Here is an 18,457-nt window from a genome sequence, read left to right as displayed (position 1 = left end):
TTCCCAGTCCCCCTCCCTCTGAACTGAACCTTGGGTGAAAGTTTACCAGCATGACATGACTTAGGAGGATTGGTTTTATTTAGCCTTCTGCCTGGTGGTACCATGCTCCGCTACTGTATGATTACTAAGCTGCAGCATCTGGTCATTATCCTGGCTCCTCCTCCTTGTCCGGGGGTGTGGTTCACAAGCGACACAGCCTCAAGATGCGACTCCCTCTCATCAAGAATATTTGCTAGTTTAGAGAGTTGGGAATTTGGGGTTGAATGCGCTCTCCTGATTTCGCGCTAAACAGCACTTTCACTTTTCCGCTTCCACATACCAAGTCAGTCAAGGCGATCAAACTGCAATGTAATCCAGTTGAAGACTTGTAAGAATTTACCATGAACAATAAGACTAAAACTTAGTTACTCAGGTAAAAATTCATGACTCTGTGTGAATGTTAATATTAAAATGGAACCGCAGACCTAGGGTTAAAAAAAGAGGAAAGGAAGAAGACGACGGTGATGTCGACTCACCCACCCAGTGGACGCAGTCAGAGGCTGGGTCTCGTGACGGAGCCCTCTGGGGTCCAGAAGAGCTGGAGGCTCTGGAGTTGGGACTGGTAGCTGGTGGTCCAGAGGAGACAGGGATTGGTAGGTGGAGTCAACAGAAGCTAGCTTTGCAGATGTCATCCCTAGTTGAGCTGTTCCTTCTCCTGCCAGATAATCAACCAGTTCTTCCGAAGGTGTACCTTTACTTTTACCAAGCCCTCTTGATTGATGTATTTTCCTTTGGTTCATAGGTTTTCCCCACCCCCAAAATACCCTACTACCCAATTGTCATATTCTCCTACTATATGGCATTGAGGCATTCAAGATTGCCATCTGAATTCTGGTTCTAAGTTCCATTCCTTGTTATCGAAGATGTACTAAGTTGCCCATCATGTTCCAAAAAAGGTGGGTCGTCGCCCTGCCCACGCTGATGTCATTCCCATGGTTCATGATGGTGGCAGTGGCACGGAGTTAAGCAGATCTGTAAGCAAGCCTTCCACAAATCCAGTTGGCTTGCACCCTCAGTGCGTGTCACTTGTCCGTAAATTAGAAAATGGTGCAATAAGATTGTTTCCTCGATGTTCGATAGCGTCACCAATATGTACCCAAATGAGGGGCCTCAAAGGATCCTGCAAAGCACGCTCCTCCTGTTGAAATAGAAGCAATGAAGACATTTGAAGTGAAGACACTGAGGAGATGGGCAGGGACTGGAAGAGGTTGACCCGGCTGAAATGTGCCCAAGATATGCCCTCTCTGGAGAAGGAAAGCAGTGTTAGATAAACGGGTATTTAATTACATGGCACCTATTCCTGGTGGGGGTGCCACCCTCAACAATGTGAGGAGGAGAATGGGCGAAGTGGTAATGAACGTTGTATTTCCTTAAACTTGACGTCAAAAATAGTTTCACGATGATACTAAACTGGAATTTTACTTTCTATTAATGGTGTTGCCGGTGCTCTAGACACGGTGCATCTGGACCATGCAAACGTGTAGATACATACTTATGAACTGACACTGTGGTGAAAACAATGCGTCAGAGTCCACACAGCCAAGGGAAGTGTTTCAAGAGTAGATATAGATTCTCCTGCCTATATTGAACGTTTGAAGCATTCTGGCCTGTCAAGGTCTGTGTCGAAGGCTTCGGTTATTGTTTTACCAAGTCAGGTCTGTTTTATACATTAGATTTTCGTTTCACACAGAAGCACCTGAGAGCTTAACAAACAGCTACACCGGGCCAACCCCTCAATGGGCTCCAAGTGTGAAACTAAAGCACAAAAAAAGAAACCCCTGATAGAAGGCAGGTAGATCTTCCACAGACGGTGTTTGCAACTCTTGTCCTCCAGGGAAGCAGTTTGCCTTGTTTTCTGAATCTGTACAGCCTATGCAAATGATTTTTGTTTGCACATTTCTCTTGTGTAAATATTCTGAAAATGTGTCATGCTGTCACCCTTGACAACTTGAGTTGTACGTCCCTGTAGCTACAATTTGCATTTTCTTCATATTCGTTTTTTATGCGGTACATTTTTGTAGTTGCGTCCCCGGGAGGCAGTCGCGGGTTTATATCTGCAGTAACATATTTGAAAGGCATCAGTTTGAAAACTCTTCAGGTTACCATAGTCCTAATAGTCCGCCGTGAGGAATCCTCTCCTTGTACAAGAAGCCGAGCCAATAGTGGAACGCAAGTCCAGATCCAGTGAAGTCGCCTGTCTGACACTGCCGCAAGTGACTATCGCCAGAGTGGTTTTAGAATGGTGGTTGAAAATCCAACCCTTTCCTGCAGTGTGATGGATCTCTGAGCTCATTGCCCAAGCTGGTAACCTACAGTATGGTTTAGTTGTCAGATGTCATTGGTAATCAGTGCTAGCACACACCAGGGACTGCTGCGTAAACTTTATTGATTTCATTCAAAAGGCGAGAAGCCTGGTCCTGCTTCTGTAAGGAGCCACTCATCAGAGCTTTTCCTGCATCTCCCAGTACTACTGCAGCTATTATCTGAAATGGGGCCGCTTTGCAGGAGGTCGTTACACCCCAGCGGGGGCATGGCTGATTAGAAAATAAGATGGCAGCAGGCAATGTGAAACTTGCCTCCCAGCTTTTCCCAGCAGGCCTCTGGGTTAGCGGTTGTAAGCGAAAAGCAAATAGAGCAATCCGCTAAGGCTGAGCGGTTCCATTGCTTGTTCGGCTGTGGCGTCCCTCGACACCAATGTGAAAAAATGGATGCAGTTTCAGCTCAACAAACATGGCGGCTCTGTCCATGGGGAGCACCATTATTGTTCCCTGATTTCGACTATTCCAGAAGATTGAAAGTCAGTTTTACTTATCCTGCTCATTAAGAGTTAGTAGCCACCACCCTCAAACATTGCTGGACATCTTCTCTCCGCATACAGGAAGGGCTCAGATTTTAGCACAATCGAGGGGGGCCGTACCACTCCATGTCATTGGAACACTGTGTCTCAAGTCTATGTATCTGAGTCTAGTTGGTTCCAAGTAACCCAGGATGCCTCTGCTTTTTAAATAAAAACACCGGAAACATGGCTTTCCTATGACTTGCATTGATCGGCCCGGGCCAGTCTTTTTGATGGAGGAGTGCTGGGCAGAGCACGTGCGTCTACAGCACTACCCTAAAGTGTAATGACCATAAGTTTGAGGCACTTACTTGGTAGGTATTACCCAACTCCACAAAATCCTACCTGAATTTGTACCTGTACATCTAGGGTAACAAAAAGTAATTTGCCATGTAAATTGTTTTTAAAATAAATATTGAAATAATTAAAGTACTTTTGGAATGTGTTGTCTAATATAAAACGAATTAAACCCGCCCTTTACTAGAGGGCATTTAACACCTGTCCTCTTATTTGTGTTCCTACTTCTTCCAGTTTCATCTGTTTCCATTTCCTTCTGCTCTTTGAGTGTTTTCACCTTTCTGACTTCCTGCCCTGCCCCGTAGGTACTTATCCTTCCCTAGCGAGTACAGTTCTGTCTGTCCTAGACATTACCTGTCTGTGTTCCACGACATATTCTAGTCTCTTCACCCATGTACCCCATCCAGTCTCCACTTTTTCCCCTTATGTCTACCATTTGCGCCATTCTCCCCAACCTCCCCTGCCCCCCAGGTCCATGGTTCATGCTCCTTCCCCAAAATTTCTTCCTACCGTACTATGTTTTCATATTTTCCTTTTTACAAAATGTACTTAATATTTTAATTTATTTCGGAGAATTAAGTTGAACCATAATGCTCTGTTTGATTAAATTTTTTTATTTTTACTTTTGTTTTATACAAATTAAAGATTTTTAGTGACATGATTGAAGAGTGGATTTAGGCAATTCTGTTGAGTTACTGGTCCAGTAGCCTTGTATCCGCTGAAGTTCCAATGACTACTAGGGCTGAGCATGAGCTGGACTTACAATATGGACATCCTTGAGACGTGCAAGGCGAAGATCATTGAAGGAGCATTTTGACAAAAACTCCGTTAATATGGTTGGTGTCGTGCTTTTCAATATAATTTGCGTAGCCTTTGGAATGGGGTTTCTCCTATTCTCTACTGGGACAATGTTTGAAGCAGCTCTTCCAGTTTTTTTATCCATACCTCTGTAGATCTTCCAACTGGAGTAAACATCCTCAAGGAGTGAATCTAGACTGGAGTAAAGCCCTTGATAAAAATGCAGATTAGGAGGAGAAGGCCCTTATTGCAATTCTGCCACTGACTACTAAAGGGAATCTTAATTCTGTGGCAATTGGAATTTTGTGGCCTCTTCTAATCTATATCGTCTAATCTATATATTCTAATCTATACTTCAAAGGCTGCTCTTTTCAGAGAAGCGGTCCCCGCAGAAGTATATTCTAAACTTGCTCTAGCTGGGGGTACATTTCTCTTTACCTGCCGATGGTAGATAACCAGAATCTTGAGACCTTTAACTTCAATAAAAGTTTCAGTGACATAATCTTGCTGTCAGATGTGACTCTTGTATGATACTTGGCCTCATCAGAGTTAAACATTCCAAGTTGAAGGCCATGATTCCATGAAGTTCTCGAGAAGGAGCGAAGAACCTCCTCCAGTGTTGGAAATTTCCTCGTCAGTGGCGTGATGTCATGTGGTGCCTTTTGAGTTTAGTGCCCTGGATTGCCTGGTCTTAGACTTCTCTGTGAACTCCCTTCCATATCGAGTTTCATGATCCGCTTCTGATCTTCAGGTCCTACCGTGTCTCAGCCAACAGTGCTCTGTACGGACCCGGTCACTTGACACTGTTCTACTCATGCTAACTTCCTTTTAGCTAGTTTTTTTTGCACTGCTGTCTTTTTTTTCTCAAATTTCTCACTTTGATCCAAAATATCAGTTATTCCTTCAAGATGACTTTCCCAAAGCTTATACAAATTGTGACACCGCATAGCATGCTAGATATGGTCACCGTGCTGTTTTATTTCGCAGGCAGCGCTTGCTGAGACTGCAGCCCGGAGCGAAATTAAAATGGCGCAAAGGGGTCAGCAGACCAGATATGGATGGCGAGGAGAACATGCGCAGAGCAGGATTTGTACATCAGCGGTTCAATAATGGAAAGGTTTCACTTGGTGAGATGTGATGGAAAAAGCACAGGTTTCATAGTCAAGCAAGAAAGATGGCGGTACTTACATCACCCTCCTCGCCAGGCATAAAATGTGGCGGAGCGCACCTGTTCAGGATTGTGTAGCCAGAAGCAAAGCTGGCATTTCATCTCTATTTACTCTTATGTGCTTTTCTCATCTTTCCCAAAAATAGGGACTCTAATCTTAAAAAGTAAAACACTCTACTCTACTTTCAACCCTTTGCCCAACCTGTCCATGATGTGTTTTTTCAGTACTAGAGGTACCCGGGTGAGAAGGTGGCTCAAATGCTTTTTGCAGGAGTTGTTGAGCTTGGATGCCCAGCAGCCAGGCTGGCAGGGCCTGGCGATCGCCTCATTCGAGTGGCACTCACTTGGATTGTAAACGCCCCATGTGGTCATGAAAAGGCTCCAAGTGCGTGAAAGGAATGGGAAAATAAAAGAAAGAGTTGGCGCGAAGAGAAACCAGAGAAAAAATGACTCAAAACTATAAAGATCTTCTCAATCATAAACCTGTTAGTTTGCAGCATTGATGGGGTGGGGACCATGGGAAGCTGGTACATATGGAATGTCAGAGGATGGGCTGCAGACACTGAATGGAAGAAGATTGAAATGTTTGCATTGACTTGATCATACAACGTGTATCGTACAGTTATCAGCCAACTGGGTGATGCGTGCTACGGGGTACCTCTGAAGGGACATGGAAGTACAGAAGATGTGCCAGTATTCTAAAAGTGTAAAAGCAGCCAACTTTTGAAAGAAACATGTATTTAGGCTTTGCAAAGCCACACGTGCCACTGTAATGTCGTCAAGGTGTGCTGCGGAGTGGTATTGAAGAAGTCATTGAAGCATGCTGATTTGAAAGGAGACCTGGCCAGGCACGGCACCAATTCAGACTGAAGGCCAGGCCCAGCACCAGGTCACATGTAGAGCACAAGAGGTGGGTCTTAAGTACTATATAGGATTTGATTGGATCGTTTTCTAGGCTGAAATGAGGGTGGCCCATCTGTAGTGCAGGACCGTGGTCATGGAGGGTCCTCCTTATTGTAGTTGACGGATCAGATGCCTGGCAGACTGGTCAGGATGGAAACCTTGGAATCATAATCTAGCATAGAACTATAGAGGTCTTATCTGGTGCTAGCTCCTCAACCAGGACTCAGTTTAACCCCTTCTGGGCTGGAGTTGCGCAATTCTGATCTGGAGGAAGATAACCCGGCTGTATACTTCTGAGCGCTTTGTAGCTTGGAAAGATCGTGTTTTGGCAGCCGCGTGTTGCCAGAGTTGCGATAAGCAGAAAGATACCTGGCCTCCAGGTAAACAAATAAATCATCTGATACCCGGGTTTGCAGCGTCTGTCAGGAGAACCTTGAAGTAGGATAGTTCGCCAAATTGTTGCAGTCAGCTTTTGGATTCTTTAAATTGTGAATATTGCATGGTGGAGTTTTGGGGGGACACGCCTTGTAGAGATCGAAGCTTTAGCAGGCTTGCGATCAAGCGGATCAGCAAAGGGAGTCTGGGATTCACTACATTGGTGATCCAAATATCACAAGGCAGAGGAGACCGTGTCCTGAGGGGATACCATGGTGAGCTCAAGAAACATTAAGGGAGTCTTGTGCTGTGAGACTGGGCAGTCAGTGGGCAGGCGGCCGTTAATTAGTGAAATACTTGACCTAACATTTGATCATATTGCCGAGGAAGGTCCTTCTAAATCCAGAACAGTTAAGTGATATAAGTTGCCATATTTATAAGTGAAGAATGGAAGTGGGCTTTTTTACTTTCCGCTTCATGCAATATTTAGCCACAGGAGAGACAACGGTGTGGAGTGAAGTCGGATTGAGTCCTGAAGTTCCCCAACTTTGTTTCAGAAGATGGAGGCCTGGTGAACCTGCTATTTTCCTGGCCAGTACAGAGCCTACTCTCTGGTTGCCCTAGGGGAGTGGAAAAGCTTTCATGGACTGTTTTGTCAGAGCCATCAAGATAGGCTAAAAGCTTTGATGTGGGAGGACATTAATCCTTTTTTGGTAGCTAAGAGAGTTTAACTGTAGGATTCAAAGTCAATTTTAAGCAAGTTTCTTCGTGGAAGCACGTTTTTTGATTGGATACTTGTTCTGCGTTAAGTCTGGTCTCCTTCGCCGCATGATTATCCAAGACATTGTCACGACATCACACAATGTGATATCCCGTTATCTAGAGTTGAGGGCTTTCGACTGCGGCACCCTGGAGTTCATTAGTTGTACAAGTATTTGCTTGAAGTACTATGCTCTTCCGTTTCTGGACTAGTGCTTCGAGTGTAGCGGTCTCCCAGGTCCATAGCCCTGTCCGATAGTGTAAGGTTATGTTGTGCAAGGTTGGTTGTATCACTTTGGAAATAAGGAAGGTTCATCGGAGAGTTGTACACCAAGTTACATATAGAACACGTGGTTATACTGGTGATGTACGTCACTGGCAGCGGTTCGAATCAGTTGTGTCATGGCCCTTGAGTTGCCTTGTATATCAACAAGTTGTAACGTGTGGAGACCTCTCCTCCTGCAAGGTGTTTTCCTGTTTCTGAAACAAATATGGTACTTTGCTTTAAGAAAGTGTGCTTTGTAAAGGTACAAGTGTTGTGTAAACGCACCAGGATTAAGGAGGCTTACCCTCCTAACTGTGGATTCTGGTGGCTTTTTCAATGTTTGACCTTCTTTTAGGAGCATTGAGGGATCGAATTGTGAGACGGAAGGTTGCTGCTGATGGCGAACATTCGTATCGGTTCTGAAAGAAAGGTGAACAAATAAGGAGGAATACATTCTCCTCCGTCAGACCCTCCTGCTCAAGCCGCCCACCAACCTCTACTAAAACCTGTGGGCCAGCTGGTCTTTGGTGCACAGTCTAGGAGTGGCTGGACCATGTCCACCTGGCCCTGCTTGTTGGGCGAGTTCTGAAGAAGCTTGAACATTTGCTTCTTTCTTCTGACCTCAAACTATCTCCTGTGACTGCATCTGTCATTGTTTGCTTTCTGATGCTGACTTGGTTGATCTTTCTCAGCATTGTATCAAATCCTCAAACTTCTAGAATGTTTTTTTTTTTAAATTGCAGCTCTGGCTTTCTGTAGGCCTGGGCGAAAATTCCGTTCCGCTCGCGGAAATTGCGATAATTTGACATTTTCGCATTCCGCGGAGAGCGCGAAAATGTCAACATTTCCGCAATCCACATCTTACCGAAAAAAAAATTCTTACTCGCACTGAATCCCCGCGTTCGCCGACAAGTTTTCCCGATCCGGTCGCGTTATCCACGAGATGTTGGATTGTTGGTAGCCATTTGCGCTGTCTCGTGACAGTTCGCGCCCGCATTAACGTCATTCGTCGCGCGATCACGTCATTCGTCGCGCGATCATGTCTTTCTTCTCGCGATCATGCACCGCGAGATAAGTGAAAACAAGATGGCCGCGCCCATGAGCAACCGCGTGGGTAAGTTGGCGAGCCGCGATCACGCAGAAAATACCGCAAACGGGCGGGAAAAAAACTTCTGCGTCTTCGCGATATTTCTGCGTGTTTGTGGAGATTTTTAACATTTTCGCGATAGTTTGCGAAAGTGAATTTCGCTAATTCTGCCCATCCCTAGCTTTTTGTCACGCAGAAATGCCTGGAGATTGGTAACGTCATCTACCGGAGCCATCACTCAAGCGCTACCATGGCACCGACCTTTGTTCGACCGCGTTTGTTTGCGATATGCATGTGAGACTACTGTTTTGACAAGTGGGTGACACTGCTCATCATTATAGCTGTAGACACAGATCTTTTTATACGCATGAGACTCAATCATATATGGAATATTGAGGATTTTGAAGACTTCAAAGTTTCTTTCCCTCTATTAAATTTTTGCCACCTCACTTTCTCGCATTGCGCCTTCCCCTCTGCGGCCTACTTGGAAGGCGGATTTCAAGATCATCTCCTGTGAAACAGAGCAGTACCTTAGGAGTGGGTTTGTGTTACAGGGTGACATGGATTCTCTACTCAAGTGTAGGGGTTAGTAGTAGGTTCTTGGGGTTTCCATTTGCCCTTCAGCCACTTCACTGGTTAAGTCCTCAAGCGAGAGCCATTGTAAAGATGACAGTTGCAAGACCAAACCTTAGCAAAAGAGTCACAGCTGAATGCAGATTCTTGTTTGATGAAGTTTAAAGACTGAGTCTTAAAAGTTACAAAAGGACTTGATTGTGCTATGTGAAAGTGCTTATGAAAGGTGTTCGGAGCTTAGAGTTCAGTAAGGCCAGACCGAAGGGCCCATTTGCATACATTTAATACAAATGGAACTCACTTACATTGTAGTTATCCTGAAAATCTTCCATTGATACAGCCTATCTGGACCTACAGTGGGCATCCCTGGTTTAGGAAAAAGATCTGTAAACGTGCTGCGTGGCCAGGTTTGCACCCTACATAAACCTCTTGCATACATACATATTGGGCCTAGTACACCATTCTAAGAGTGCAAGCATGGCTGTTCATCCACGCCAAACTGCTCTGGGTAACAAAGCAGAATCGAAGGCCGTCTGAAGATTGCTACCGGATGCTAGCCCCACTTCAATAATTGACACAATGCATATGTATGTATGAATGTATATGGTATTTCTATAGCGTTAACCCAGCCAAAAGGCGACACAGCCCTGTACATGGTCAAAATATGGTGCACAAGGCTGCACAGCCTAGTGATGAGCCCTGGACAGCACTCGAACCCCCATAGATACATGCCCATGACCTACAGCGAGTCATTCTTCACACACGTGGGATGGAGCATCCCAGTGGAAAGCAGTGTTTGTAAGATAAAGCTTCTGTCAGACCCTGTTCAGGGGGCTACAGGGAAAGCAGGGGCAACTGGGCCTGAGCTGTGGGGGCTGGGGTCGCTTACCTCTGACGCCCCCAGGTTTCTCCTACTATTGTTCTGCAAACTGGGTCAAGTACAATCCTTTCAGCACTTGCCTCTGAGTGGTGATGATGGCAAAGAAGTCACAGGCTTCGTTGTCCAAACCAATGCTTTATGGAGAAAAAAAAAGTACTTTCATACACTCAAAACTAAATACTCCTCACTGCCAGGCATCGCAGTCTTCCTCCTCCCACGTACCCCTTTTAGTTGGTATGGACTATGGTCACCGAGGCCACCACAGGCGCTTCTTGGTGGCAGTTCAGGTCATGACGATGGGTCAGTGACTGGATCCGCACATGTCTGGCTTCCACCAAGGTCTGGTCAAAACTACTGATTCACATAAACTCTGTATGTTGCCACTAGCGCTCTACATGCTAAGCCCATGACCGGACAATAGTCGATTGCCAGACAAATGAGGCACGCTTGGTGCACTCCTCAGGACCTAGGATTGGTCCAGGCGCTCACTCATATCAAGGGACAGGCCTAGGTTTTTATTCTTGATTTGTGTGAGCTGGGGCCAACATCGAAGAAAACAGGTTACCAAATACTTGCAGTTAGGGTACTCACTGCGTGGATTACGACTACACCATGTAGGGGGTATTCCCGTAACAGCAGCTTCTATAGGAAATTGTTGGCAGCAACTGCAAAGTCCATGTCACAGCCGTGCACGGCCAAACCAATAAAAAATGTAATTTTTATACAGAGAAATACGACTAAATAAGCTAGTCATGTCACTTGTAGAGCCTTGCTGGGAAGCAGCCCGGTAATTGACACCGCTGCCTGTGCAGTTATATATGTTCAGGACGAGTGTGATTTACATTCCTTTGATAGGGTATGAACCCCCCAGTGGGATCTGGCCTAAGAGGAAGCCCCTAGCCAGGCCGAGATGAAAGGGAAGGTTCAAGGAATCATGCTCTCGAAAAGACCCTCTATATTACTGCTTGCCGTAGGTGCGCAAAGGCTCTGAGACACAGACTTGCGTCACGGTCATAGGAGATGATGTGAAGCACATACGAGGAAATGTGTTAGTGATCATACTGCATCGGGACATAACTTGTACTGGATCATGCAATTGTAATATGGAAGAAGAAATGTGAAGTCTACAACTGCAAAAGCAGAAAAGGCTATTTAAACTAATGTGCCCGCTTGAGTTTTTGATGCTGGTGTGTTCTGCTGCCACAACTCTTGTTTTTGAAAAATGTAACAGTAACCTACAAGAGGACTGACACTGCCCGGTCTCATGTTATGGGAGTGGATTGCTGTTTTTTTTCTACCCAATAAATTCTTATTTTGGAACTGGGCCTAGTGTCAACACATTGTATTTGTTAGTGCCTCTGGTATGGGGGATTCTGTGTCTGCACGTGGTACCCTCTCTGGACTCACCTGCCTCTTCTTTCTTTCACAGACTGGTGGAGGAGTTTATGCTGCTGGCTAACATGGCGGTGGCCCATCAGATCCGCCGCTCATTCCCAACGCTGGCCCTGCTACGTCGTCACCCGCCACCGCAGAGCAAACTGCTGGACGACCTGGTTGAGTTCTGTGACCAGATGGGCCTCAACATCGACTTCAGCAACGCTGGTGCTTTACACGTGAGTTACATATGGAGTCATAATGGCAATCATATATGAGCAAGCACATGAGCCAAGTATGGAACTGTATTGGGCAGCTTCATTAGCAAGCTTATGTGATCTCCCCCGCCATGTGAGCTGCACGTGGCACTGTAATGGGTAGCACATGTGACCCCCTCCATGTAAGTCTCATATGGATCTGGAATGCCAAGCACGTGTGACCTGCCACATGAGTAAGGTAGAAACCGTAATGGCTAGCATGTGTGACGCAGCATGTGTCACATATGGAACAGTCGTGGTGACCATATGTGTAATGGAGATTGCACAAGAGTGACGTGTTAATCAATGGGACTTCGAGCAATTGCCTACTGGCTTTGCCACCATCTGCAGAATAATGCAGAGCATGCAATATTATGAACTTACATTTACTTGTGAGAGGAAGTATGGTTATGGGTTGACACCAGCACTATACAGGTTGCTGGTGTCACTAGTGCAATGGCGGCATTGGCACAAGGAGCAGCCCCGCTGAAGTTAGGAAGTGAACTGGATTCGTACCTAGACTGTCAGCAGCTTCCCAGTTCCATGTATCAGTGGTATTTCCGGTCAAGGTTTTTTCTTTGCATTCTTGGATGTGTAGTGCTGCTCACCTTAATATAGTTTCAGTCCTACAAGCCTAACTATGCAAAGAAAAAAAAGCAGGACTGGATGTCCTCCTCGTGCATGGACCTCGAAACTTGAGAGCTCTACAGCGAGCACTAGAAATGTAAACGGTGTAAGCCAGACACTGAGTGCATCTGTTCTCACAAACGATAGTTCCCAATTTGAGGTAATGTGGACACATGCAACCCTATATGCCTAGTAAGAATTTGGGTCAAGGTATGAATAAGTAACAGTGGTTCACGTGTGGGTCAATTACAATTTTAGTGCTGTTAGAAACATTTCAATTTACGTACCAGCTGGCCAATAAAAAGATATTTAATAAAAATAGGATATGAATACTTTCTAATTAATAGCAAGTATAGTGTTTGGCAACAACAGTGATCTACAGCGATGGTGAGTGCTAATTGTTTTCCAATGCACTTCTCTTGGATCAGAATGGAAGTTTTGGTCCCACAATGGTAAACACACAGTATAGGCTCTTAAAAGTCTATAAAAGAACTAGTCTGATTGCTAAAGTTTCGACCTTAACAATAATTTATAAGGTCGTCATCAGGACAAAGTCAGTGAAGCAGCATGGATGTATTCTAAAGAGTACATACTGCTCTAAAGAACAAAGAAAACGTTTTTACTGATTGGAATTGTCTATTTATTTGTATTTGGCTAGTAAAATAAATAACAGACAAAAGTATGAGTCACTGAAACAAAAACATTGAGCCCATTGAATCAGCAGTGTCCTGGTATGTCTGCCCCATTTCTTGGCTATAAAGAGGTCACTGGTGGAATGAGCTTGACCATAAAGCCTGAAAGCGCTGTATGTGGATGGTGCGCCCCTTACTCTTGCGGTCCACCAGAAAATCACTCCCCACAGAAATTTTGATGATCCAGGTATTCCAGCCGACATCTAGATTCAAGGTGAGTTGGATTAAATTGGAGCTATACTGGGTACCATATAACTCGTAGTATGGACCTTAATCAGGAACAGACCCTTAAAACTCTGAATTTAAAGATAAGTCCAGGTGATTTCATGGTGGTTTCCTGTAAGAAATACTCTGAATGGAGTGTACTCCTTCTGTTCCCCATGTGGCAAACTGCCCACCCTGCTTCCTTACCAAAGAGCAGTGGTTGAAGATCTGGATGACTTACTGCAGGCCTTTTATTTGGATCAATGAGCACTTCAAGGCTTTGCAACTCTCATCCTTGACTTTCCCAAGAAGCCACATGCTCTTTTACTCCTGTCCATCTTCAAGCAGATGTAGGCTGACTCGAAACAGAGCAAGATTCCGTACAGTGTAATCTGAGATCAAACCTATCTGCATAAATAGATTTGCTTCACTCTGCATTGCTTTAAAAAAGAATCAATTGAAAAAGCAGCTCTGCCTTCCTCCGCCTGCTTGTGTAGCCTTTTTATATAGTTATTCTTTTCCTAGTGGGGTTTCTTTTTGACTTTAGTTCTTTGTGTCTCTGTGTCATGTACTTCTTGGGAGTGCTCAGTGTAGGTGCAAGATCGCCTGGAGTTTGGCTCATGGAAGCTGCAGTTCTTTTGACCAGCACATGATCTGGATTTCGCCTGATTCGACCCATCTTGTGCTCCTGCGTTTAGGAGAAGTCATGTGGGACTGGAGGGAATTGGGCAACAAGGGGATGGTTGTTGTGCCAAGAGATGTGACCTGTGAGGAGATGCTTTACCTGGTTAGTGTTGGTGGGTGAAGGAGAGATTCACTGTGCTGCAGAGAGAGGCTTCACCTGTGTTGTATTCTTGTATGAATGGATGTCAGAGGGCGGACCTCTGTGCTGTTGTCCACCATGAGTGGCCGTGGGCCTGTATCCGCCTCTCATCCTCTTGTACCTCTCTTCTATTCCTCCACAGAAATCTCTCCATGAAACCTTTGGCAATGACCAGTATGCCGCTGCTCGGAAGGAGGTTCTGACCAACCTGTGCTCGCGCCCTATGCAGGTAAGAAGACTAGATCATGTGTGAAGAGTGAGATGTGTACTCTAGGCCCTGACCGCTGCAGTAGGGACTGCTAATGGTCAGTGTGTATCCACAACTGTGAGCTGTAGGTAGCAGCTGTTTTCTGTGTATCTCAGCGCCGCGTAGGAGGAGTGATGAAAATGTTCTCCAGATTTTCAAGCTTGGACAAAGCCCACAGGTCTGGTTTTAAATGTGCGAACGCATGCAAATACTCATAATCGCTAATTCTGTTTAGCATGTTAAAGCCAGAAATGTTGGCTTTGCCAAGTCTGAAGAAAAGTATAAAAAGGACTGCTTTCTGTGTAGAATGTATACATGCGATCAATAATTGGACCTGATAGAGTGTGCCGATTGAGTGTTCTTTAACGTTGTAAAAAATCTCCTAATGCATCCCAGTGGAAGCATTTCCTAGAGGGTGGAATGATGCCCCAAGCAACCAAGTGACAGAGAAGGACCCCTCTGGTGGAGCCAAGGCCCACTTTGTACATTTTAAAGAACTGGTAACAGCAGATCTTCAGAGAGCTGCGCTGCCAACCTAGACCTCGAAATGGTCTTTACGCTGTTGTTCCATTGCCGTACACGCGGTCCTATAGGGAATATGTGTGTCTTGCGGTTTAAGTAAAGCTGAGACTAGATCACGAGGGCCACAGTGATGGGCCACAGAAGTAAATCCAGAGACAGCTGGTGGATGCTGACCCTGTGAAGATGTCCACGCTACAGCCTTTTCAAGGTGGAGGGAGACATGATGGTGGTGTTGGTGGCTGCAGCTAGATGTATGAACTGAGCTTACAAAGCCGAGTGCAGGAAAGACGGCGCTTTCATGGAGTGTTGAAATGCAGAACCTTGGGCTTCTGTGTTTGAGTACTAGACCGTGAGACCGTGCCCTAAATCAGAGTACTAGACTGTGTGACCTTGCCCTAAATCAGAGTACTAGACCGTGAGACCTAGCTCTAAATCAGAGTACTAGACCGTGAGACCGTGCCCTAAATCAGAGTACTAGAGCATGAGACCTTGCCCTAAATCAGAGTACTAGAGCGTGAGACCTTGCCCTAGACCTTGCCCTAAATCAGAGTACTAGAGCATGAGACCTTGCCCTAAATCAGAGTACTAGACCGTGAGACCTTGCCCTAAATCAGAGTACTAGAGCATGAGACCTTGCCCTAAATCAGAGTACTAGACCGTGAGACCTAGCTCTAAATCAGAGTACTAGACCGTGAGACCTAGCTCTAAATCAGAGTACTAGACCGTGAGACCTAGCTCTAAATCAGAGTACTAGACCGTGAGACCTAGCTCTAAATCAGAGTACTAGACCGTGAGACCTTGGCCTAAATCACAGTACTAGACCGTGAGACCTAGCTCTAAATCAGAGTACTAGACCGTGAGACCTAGCTCTAAATCAGAGTACTAGACCGTGTGACCTTGCCCTAAATCAGAGTACTAGACCGTGAGACCTAGCTCTAAATCAGAGTACTAGACCGTGAGACCTTGCCCTAAATCTGAGTACTAGAGTGTGAGACCTTGCCCTAAATCAGAGTACTAGAGCATGAGACCTTGCCCTAAATCAGAGTACTAGAGCATGAGACCTTGCCCTAAATCAGAGTACTAGACCGTGAGACCTAGCTCTAAATCAGAGTACTAGACCGTGAGACCTAGCTCTAAATCAGAGTACTAGACCGTGAGACATAGCTCTAAATCAGAGTACTAGACCGTGAGACCTTGCCCTAAATCACAGTACTAGAGCTGGAGACCTTGCCCTAAATCAGAGTACTAGACCGTGAGACCTAGCTCTAAATCAGAGTACTAGACCGTGAGACCTAGCTCTAAATCAGAGTACTAGAGCGTGAGACCTTGCCCTAAATCAGAGTACTAGACCGTGAGACCTAGCTCTAAATCAGAGTACTAAACTTTGAGACCTTGCCCTAAATCGAAGTACTAGAGCGTGAGACCTAGCTCTAAATCAGAGTACTAGACCGTGACACCTTACCCTAAATCACAGTACTAGACCGTGAGACCTTGCCCTAAATCAGAGTACTAGACCGTGAGACCTAGCTCTAAATCCGAGTACTAGACCGTGAGACCTAGCTCTAAATCCGAGTACTAGACCGTGAGACCTAGCTCTAAATCCGAGTACTAGACCGTGAGACCTAGCTCTAAATCCGAGTACTAGACCGTGAGACCTAGCTCTAAATCAGAGTACTAGACCGTGAGACCTAGCTCTAAATCAGAGTACTAGGCCATGAGACCTAGCTCTAAATCAGAGTACTAGAGCGTGAGACCTTGCCCTAAATCGGAGTACTAGAGCATGAGACCTTGCCCTAAATCAGAGTACTAGAGCGTGAGACCTTGCCCTAATTCAGAATACTAGACCGTGAGACCTTGCCCTAATTCAGAATACTAGAGCGTGAGACCTTGCCCTAAATCAGAGTACTAGAGCGTGAGACCTTGCCCTAAATCTGAGTACTAGAGCGTGAGACCTTGCCCTAAATCAGAGTACTAGAGCATGAGACCTTGCCCTAAATCCGAGTACTAGAGCATGAAACCTTGCCCTAAATCCGAGTACTAGACCGTGAGACCTAGCTCTAAATCAGAGTACTAGACCGTGAGACCTAGCTCTAAATCAGAGTACTAGACCGTGAGACCTTGGCCTAAATCACAGTACTAGAGCGGGAGACCTTGACCTAAATCAGAGTACTAGACCGTGAGACCTAGCTCTAAATCAGAGTACTAGACCGTGAGACCTAGCTCTAAATCAGAGAACTAGACCGTGAGACCTTGCCCTAAATCAGAGTACTAGACCGTGGGACCTAGCTCTAAATCAGAGTACTAGACCGTGAGACATAGCTCTAAATCAGAGTACTAGACCGTGAGACCTTGCCCTAAATCACAGTACTAGAGCGGGAGACCTTGCCCTAAATCCGAGTACTAGACCGTGAGACCTAGCTCTAAATCAGAGTACTAGACCGTGAGACCTAGCTCTAAATCAGAGTACTAGAGCGTGAGACCTTGCCCTAAATCAGAGTACTAGACCGTGAGACCTAGCTCTAAATCAGAGTACTAAACTTTGAGACCTTGCCCTAAATCGAAGTACTAGAGCGTGAGACCTAGCTCTAAATCAGAGTACTAGACCGTGAGACCTTGCCCTAAATCAGAGTACTAGACCGTGAGACCTAGCTTTAAATCAGAGTACTTGAGTGTAAGACCTTGCCCTAAATCAGAGTACATGAGACCTTGCCCTAAATCAGAGTACTAGACCGTGAGACCTAGCTCTAAATCCGAGTACTAGACCGTGAGACCTAGCTCTAAATCCGAGTACTAGACCGTGAGACCTAGCTCTAAATCCGAGTACTAGACCGTGAGACCTAGCTCTAAATCAGAGTACTAGACCGTGAGACCTAGCTCTAAATCAGAGTACTAGACCGTGAGACCTAGCTCTAAATCCGAGTACTAGACCGTGAGACCTAGCTCTAAATCCGAGTACTAGACCGTGAGACCTTGCCCTAAATCACAGTACTAGAGCGGGAGACCTTGCCCTAAATCAGAGTACTAGACCGTGAGACCTAGCTCTAAATCAAAGTACTAGACTGTGTGACCTTGCCCTAAATCAGAGTACTTGACCGTGAGACCTAGCTCTAAATCAGAGTACTAGACCGTGAGACCGTGCCCTAAATCAGAGTACTAGACCGTGAGACCTTGCCCTAAATCAGAGTACTAGAGCGTGAGACCTTGCCCTAGACCTTGCCCTAAATCAGAGTACTAGAGCATGAGACCTTGCCCTAAATCAGAGTACTAGACCGTGAGACCTTGCCCTAAATCAGAGTACTAGACCGTGAGACCTTGCCCTAAATCAGAGTACTAGACCGTGAGACCTAGCTCTAAATCAGAGTACTAGACCGTGAGACCTAGCTCTAAATCAGAGTACTAGACCGTGAGACCTAGCTCTAAATCAGAGTACTAGACCGTGAGACCTTGGCCTAAATCACAGTACTAGAGCGGGACACCTTGCCCTAAATCCGAGTACTAGACCGTGAGACCTAGCTCTAAATCAGAGTACTAGACCGTGAGACCTAGCTCTAAATCAGAGTACTAGACCGTGAGACCTTGCCCTAAATCAGAGTACTAGACCGGGTGACCTTGCCCTAAATCAGAGTACTAGACCGTGAGACCTAGCTCTAAATCAGAGTACTAGACCGTGAGACCTTGCCCTAAATCTGAGTACTAGAGTGTGAGACCTTGCCCTAAATCAGAGTACTAGA

At 45.6% G+C, this 18,457-nt stretch overlaps 1 protein-coding gene across 1 annotated transcript in view; it reads left to right on the top strand.

The window, feature by feature from the left end:
* DIS3L2 (DIS3 like 3'-5' exoribonuclease 2) overlaps window positions 1–18,457 on the top strand; it is a 1,010,223-nt gene that overhangs the window by 899,766 nt on the left and 92,000 nt on the right. Inside the window, exons 16-17 of the mRNA XM_085635696.1 lie at window positions 11,410–11,593; window positions 14,100–14,186. Coding sequence (XP_085491822.1) covers window positions 11,410–11,593; window positions 14,100–14,186 — 271 coding nt within the window. The remainder of the gene's footprint in view (window positions 1–11,409; window positions 11,594–14,099; window positions 14,187–18,457) is intronic.

The sequence above is a fragment of the Triturus cristatus genome, chromosome 11 (genome assembly GCF_964204655.1).
Source record: "Triturus cristatus chromosome 11, aTriCri1.1, whole genome shotgun sequence".
Lineage (NCBI taxonomy): Eukaryota > Metazoa > Chordata > Amphibia > Caudata > Salamandridae > Triturus > Triturus cristatus.
Note: the sequence above shows the minus strand (reverse complement) of the source record. Positions and strands in the feature narration are given on the sequence as shown.